The sequence below is a fragment of the Ipomoea triloba genome, chromosome 2 (genome assembly GCF_003576645.1).
Source record: "Ipomoea triloba cultivar NCNSP0323 chromosome 2, ASM357664v1".
NCBI classification, from domain to species: Eukaryota; Viridiplantae; Streptophyta; class Magnoliopsida; order Solanales; family Convolvulaceae; genus Ipomoea; species Ipomoea triloba.
In genome coordinates this window covers 15503879-15510240 of record NC_044917.1, presented here as the reverse complement: position 1 = coordinate 15510240, position 6362 = coordinate 15503879, and the positions used below count along the sequence as shown (strand labels likewise).

General features: G+C 29.9%; 1 protein-coding gene across 1 annotated transcript; it reads left to right on the top strand.

The window, feature by feature from the left end:
- The first annotated feature begins 1434 nt into the window (after positions 1-1434).
- LOC116010813 lies at positions 1435-3753 on the top strand. The gene is made up of 7 exons (XM_031250319.1): positions 1435-1584; positions 1673-1850; positions 2145-2151; positions 2271-2395; positions 2944-3152; positions 3254-3484; positions 3577-3753. The coding sequence occupies exons 1-7, from the start codon at positions 1435-1437 to the stop codon at positions 3751-3753; spliced, it is 1077 nt and encodes a 358-aa protein (XP_031106179.1).
- Positions 3754-6362: the final 2609 nt, after the last annotated feature.

Below are 6362 nucleotides of genomic sequence, written 5' to 3'. Positions count from 1 at the left end.
TTTTTTCAGTAGAATATTAACAAATCAACTAGATTATATCTAGGGGTGGGCGCTTCGGGTTTCAGTTCAGTTTTGTTTTTCTTTTTGTTTCGATTTAAAAAAAAATTAAACTATTTGGTTCGGTTTTTTTTTTTTTTGAGTACTACTCATGTAATATCTGTTCATAGCTTCTTTCTCAACCTAATGAAGCACAAAGAGTCAACAGTTGCCTCCACTGAGGCTCGAACCCACTCCCATGTGGGAGTGTTAACCGGGACACCGAATGCCACTAGATCACAAGGTCTTTGGCATTTCCATTCGGTTTAAGATCCCCAATTTTCAACATTTCCTACTTTTCGAAACATACTATCACATAATTCATATCCAAAATCAAAACATTATATAACAGAATAGCAATTCAAAGTTCAAACATACTACTAAGCACTAATTGTGAGGTAAATAACAATTGTGGCAAACAACAAAAGTGCATAGTAGAAAACGAGATATAAAGAAATCAACTAAAAAATTTAAGAGAGATACCAGTGAGAATAGGAATGGAGCATGCATTAAGGGACTTAGATTTACTTCTTTATTATTGTTGTTGTTGTTGTTGTTGTTGTTGTTGTTGTTTTTATTATATTATTATTATGTATTTGGTTCGGTTCGATTTTTTATCAAACTGTTCGATTCGGTTTGGTTTTTAACCGAACCGTTCGATTTTTTGACATATATAAGGTTCGGTTCGTATAAACCAAACCAAACCAAATTGCCCACCCCTAATTATACCAAAGCTAATAATATTAAACTTATAATATGAATTTTAAAATAATAAATATGTTGATGTAATTTTTTTGTAGTGATTAGTTGTATATATTACTTACCCTTATCCTTTTAGTTTTTACTTATTAATAGGATTATAAGGTAACTAAACTAGCACAATCTTTCTCTATACAATAGCAAAAACTTTTTTGCCACGTCATCTTCCCGCCTAAATGAAACTGTGCCGTTTTGATGGGTGAATTTATTTCTTAAAATTGCTGTTTAATTGTATCCGTTGGTGACTGTTCAATTTTGTATTAAATTATGCCGTATTAATTTTAATTTTGAATGATGTTATTGGAATATGTATGTAATATGTAGAGTCCCAATTGATTTATCTGAACGATGCATCCTCATTTATTTCCCCAATTTACTTACAAAATGTCAATTATATGTGCGGTTGTATATAGTAACTAACATAAGATACTTTTCATCTACAATCTACAATTAATATAGAATACACACAGACTTAAAATAAATGAAGGGTGAAAACTTTTCGAATCTCCCATTTAATAAATATTAAATAACATTACCCTAAAGGTATCAGATTCAATCTATAAATAATGGTTTTAAAATCAGTTTAAAACCACTTGATATCCTTCCTTTCGGTACAGCGTTGACATATTTACTACAAACATGCCATCCCAATACATTCTTGCATCTCAAATTACTCCTCTGCACACTAGGAGAGCAGTTAGAGTTCACCTTGTGCGAACATATGAAGTTCCTGAATTGCGAGGTGGGATTACAAGCAAAAGCAAAGAATGCTTATTCCATGACGAAGAGGTAAATTAAAATTTTACAACAATGTATTTTCATTTCCTACTCCACTCTATATACACAGTTCATAAACACTGAATGAAATTATATGTAGGGTACATACATACATGCAACGATTCCTAAGGAAGATGTTTTCAAGTATCGCAGTTTATTGATTGAAGGCAAAGTGTACTCAGTTAAGAATTTCTTAGTGGTTACAAACTACTATACCTACAAGACATCTCACCACAAATATATCATCAAGTTCAATTATAAAACATCTGTCAAGGAAAGTAAGAACAGAAACTTCCCTAATTTCATGTTTCGGCTTAAATCATTTGAATCTTTGTCGGACTCAACAACAGTCAATGATAAGGAGTTATTTGGTACCTTCATACTCCATACTTATTTTTTTTTTAAATATTCTACTACATACCTCTGTTTACATTTCCGTTATGGATTTATTGACATTTATTTTACGTTTTTTTAAAAACAAGACATTATGGGAAGAGTTATTGAAATGTATTCTCCAGTCGAGAAAGTAATTTTCGGTAAACAATTCTTATTGATGGATTTTTTACTTGCAGACACACAGTAAGTATTCCTAAACTATTTAATTCTGAAATTTCACTATCATATAGATTAGTATACTACTTCATTTGCTGCCTACCATATTCTGTCTATTTTTGAGAGTTTAAATCTATGTTCAATAGGGATAAACATCTCAAGTGTACCATATGGGATGATCACGTTGCAGCCATGGTCCCATTTTTTAATTCAATTCAAGAAGAGCCCCTTATTGTTTTGATTCAAATGTGTAGGGCAAAAGTTGTCAATGGTCTGTAATCCTACTCCACTCTATATACAGCTGTTTTCTGTGTATACAATTATTTTGGTTTATGACCTATAATACACTAATTTTTTCTAGGTGAGGTTCGAATAACAAGCTCCTACGATGCGACCAAGATGTGGATTAATCACAGTTCACCTGAGTTTACAGAATTTAGGGCTAAGTCAGATCCCTAAACTGTCTAATACTTATTTCATTGTCTAACTATTCCAATAAATTACTTAATGTAATCCATATCAAAACAAGTTGGGTAGTCAAAGCACACCTATGAGGAGTATCAGTACTACTTCTATTATTTCTCAGAAAACAGTGCTTAATGATTTCATAACTAGAACTGTTGTGATAAGCACACTAGCTGATCTATATCAGCAGACTGAGGTGCACAATTCTTGAACTGTATTACTTTCTAAATTTTATTACAACATTTCAAACACTAATGCATGTATGCTGATTTTAGGGTGGAGATTTTTACGTACCTGCAATAATTACTGGCATTGAGACAAGTGGTGAATAGTACTATATTTCCTGCAAATTAGCTGGCTGCAATAAAAAACTCAAGTCAGATGATAAGGGATTGCTTTTTTGTGAAAAGTGTAAACGCAAGTGGCAGAAGGGTGTAGTTAGGTACAAGGTGGTAGTTAGGGTGGCTGATGCACATAGTGATGCTCCCTTCCTTATGTGGGACAGGGAGTGTTCTGAATTACTTGGTATGCCAGCAGCTGAACTGATAGGAAATTATAATGAGGTAGTGGGGATTACACTTATTTGTTTTATTAGTTCACATTATATGCTCAAAAAATGTTTTCAGTAACATGTAATGCTAATAAAAATAACAATTTACTATAGGAAAAGGATGAAGTTCCCACTGAATTGGAAACAATGATTGGAAAGGCAATGGTCTTCAAAGTTAATATTAAAAAAGAGAACAAGCACATATATGGTTCTGCTTTTACTGTTATGAGGGTCCTACGTGATGATAGCATTGTTACTGCTTACTGTTCATCACTTGCTCCTGATCAAGAAAGGGACCTTATATCAAAAATGATTGAAGAATGTTCAGATGATGATTCAGATATGGTAATGATATCCTTAGTGCATCATTCTATTTATCTAGGTCATTTCCATTTGAATTTCTTAGTATACTAACTATCAGTTTTTTACACTTATAGGAAGCATCTCAAGGGGATGAAGTCAACAGTCCTAATACTGCCTGTAAAGAGATTCAACAGGAAGGAGACAATCAATTCAGTCCTTTAACTAAACGTTGCCTACTGGACCAGTTTTCTTCTACACACAACTTGAAGAAAGGAAAACTTGACTCTATTAAGAAGGAAAAAATCAATTAGTTGGCTAAGTTTGTATTTTGAGACCTAATGTTTAAGTGTTTGAGTTTTTGTGGACTTTTGTTTTGAACACTCCCTTACTGCATCCAATTCTCTATGAACTGGATGATAGTAAGATGTTAAACTTTATTTAGGTTTTGAACTATTCGCATTTTAGTTCCTATACTACATTCCATCTCCTATTTTGCTAACAAGTTTTGCAGGTACAGCAATGAAAGGACAAATATAGTTTAGACTATTAACAAGTTTTGCTAACAAGTTTTGCTAACAAGTTTTGCAGGCTCAGTCGTCACATTCAAGGAAACACAGCAACCTACACTCATAGTTTAGAATTTAAAAGATACAACAAATATTATATATGTTTTTCTTTTATGTTATGTACAAATTGTATTGAATTTGCATAGTCATGCAATTATAATATCATAAATTAGAATTTAAAAGAATAACAAGTATTATGTTTGTTTTTTATTTATGGCCTTTACAAATTGTATTGAATTTGCACAGCACCCTATTAACCAACAACACATTTTCATATGCAATTATTACAAATTAATAATTATCAGGAATGCAAACTCCACTGTAATCATACCAACCACAAAATATATATATATATATATATATATATATATATATATATATAGACCACCTAATTTAATAATTTCAAATGAACACTTAAAAGTGTTTAAAGTGCAGATTACACCAAAGATAGATTATAACCACAATTATAATTTAAATGTACAATAAGTTGAATTCACCCTAAGTGAATAATTTGCACAGCACCCTATTAACCAACATCAAATTTTCATATGCAGGTAGTACAAATATACAATCAATAGCTATTTATCCTTCATCATGGAGGGATCTACACACTCTCTAATCCCATATTTAAAAAATCACATTTAGTCAAATTATTTTACAAAATTTGAAATAAAATAATTTGTATTTATAAAAATCCAAAAAAAAAAAGGTGTACTACATATAGATTTATTTATTTATTTAAATTAAAATATTATTTTAATTACATAAATATTTATTTTCAGAATTAGAACACATTAGTTTTTTAAAAACCCTGAAGGATTAAAGGAGGAAGAATTTCCTCAAAAAAAAGGAGGAAGAATTTCAGCGTTGCAAATAGCCTTATATTAGAGCATTCCAATTGTGATTTTTGCTCAAGTTTTTCTTGTGGACCTCAGGTTTCCATATTAGTATTCATTTTCTTACTCAATCCTAAAAATCATTTTTTCCAATGGTTAAAGTTTTTTCAAGTTTTTTTTAGGTGCACCTATTCCAATCAATTATCATCTCTTATCCTTTTATTTGTTATGTAGACTAATACATATAATCTGTCGATCTAAGATGATCAATAGCTAGAAAATAAGAAAAAAATAGTGATGAGCTGATTTTATAAATATTACAAACATTAAAAATTTATAATACTTATGAAATTGACTAATTTTTTTAAGGGGAGGGTGCGGAGCTAACAGTCAAATCTGATGGGCAGTGTAATTTTCTTCTCTTTTTTTTTCTCTGCAAATAACATGTGACTTAATTTTTTTTTCCTCTACATGGACCCATGATTGCCATTGATTGAAAAATAAAAAATACAAAATAAAATCAATTGGAATTTTTGAGTCAGCAAAAATCCAACACAAAAATCCTCATTGGGGGTGCTTGTTATTCTATTTTTATATTGATCATATAATGCCACTATTTTTAATTATTTGGACCTTTTTTTAATTGTGTTTATAACTAGTACATTGTATATATCTAAATAATATATCTCTTTGTATAAAACTTAATAAGAGACAATGATGTTAGTCCTTAATTAGAATTAAAATTGTGTTAGTAGTGTAAGTTGTATTAAGTTAGTGTTTATTTTGTGTTATTTGTGTTATACTTTTTTTTTTTGAATACTTATTTGTGTTATACCTTTACGTACATTTTCAAAATATATGCATTATTGTCTTTTTGCCAACAAAATATTCTTGTTTTATTTAGAGTTAATTCCATGAATGGTCCCTTTGCTATTGATATCTATCGATTTTTATTCCCAACTTTTTAATTGGATCATAAATGGTTCCTTGACTATTGACATTTACCAATTTTTATCATCGACTTTCAATTTAACCATAAATGGTCCCTTAACTATTCATTTTGTTTCAAATTTGGTCTTCTAGCTAGTTAAATATTCATTTAGTAAACATTAAATTTAATGGTAATTACGTAAAAATTTGACTCTCATATTCCAACTAATGATGAACCCAATATATTAAGTTTATGAACTCAATTTGCCAATCTCAATAAGTAGTCAATTTTTACATTATTACCCTTAAATTTAATATTTAACTAAATGACCAAATTTAGAATAATATCGATCAATAGTCAATGGGTCAATTATGGTCAAATTGAAAATTGATTATGAACGTTGATAAAGGTCCATAGCTAATAAACCATTTATGTTCCAATTGAAAGTCGTAGATAAATAAAATTGATAAATGTCAATAATCAAGTAACCATTCTTGGAATTGACTCTTTTATTTAGAATAAATTTCATTTTTGGTCCCCTAACTATTATACATGAATCACATTTGATCATTGACTATTAAAATTGT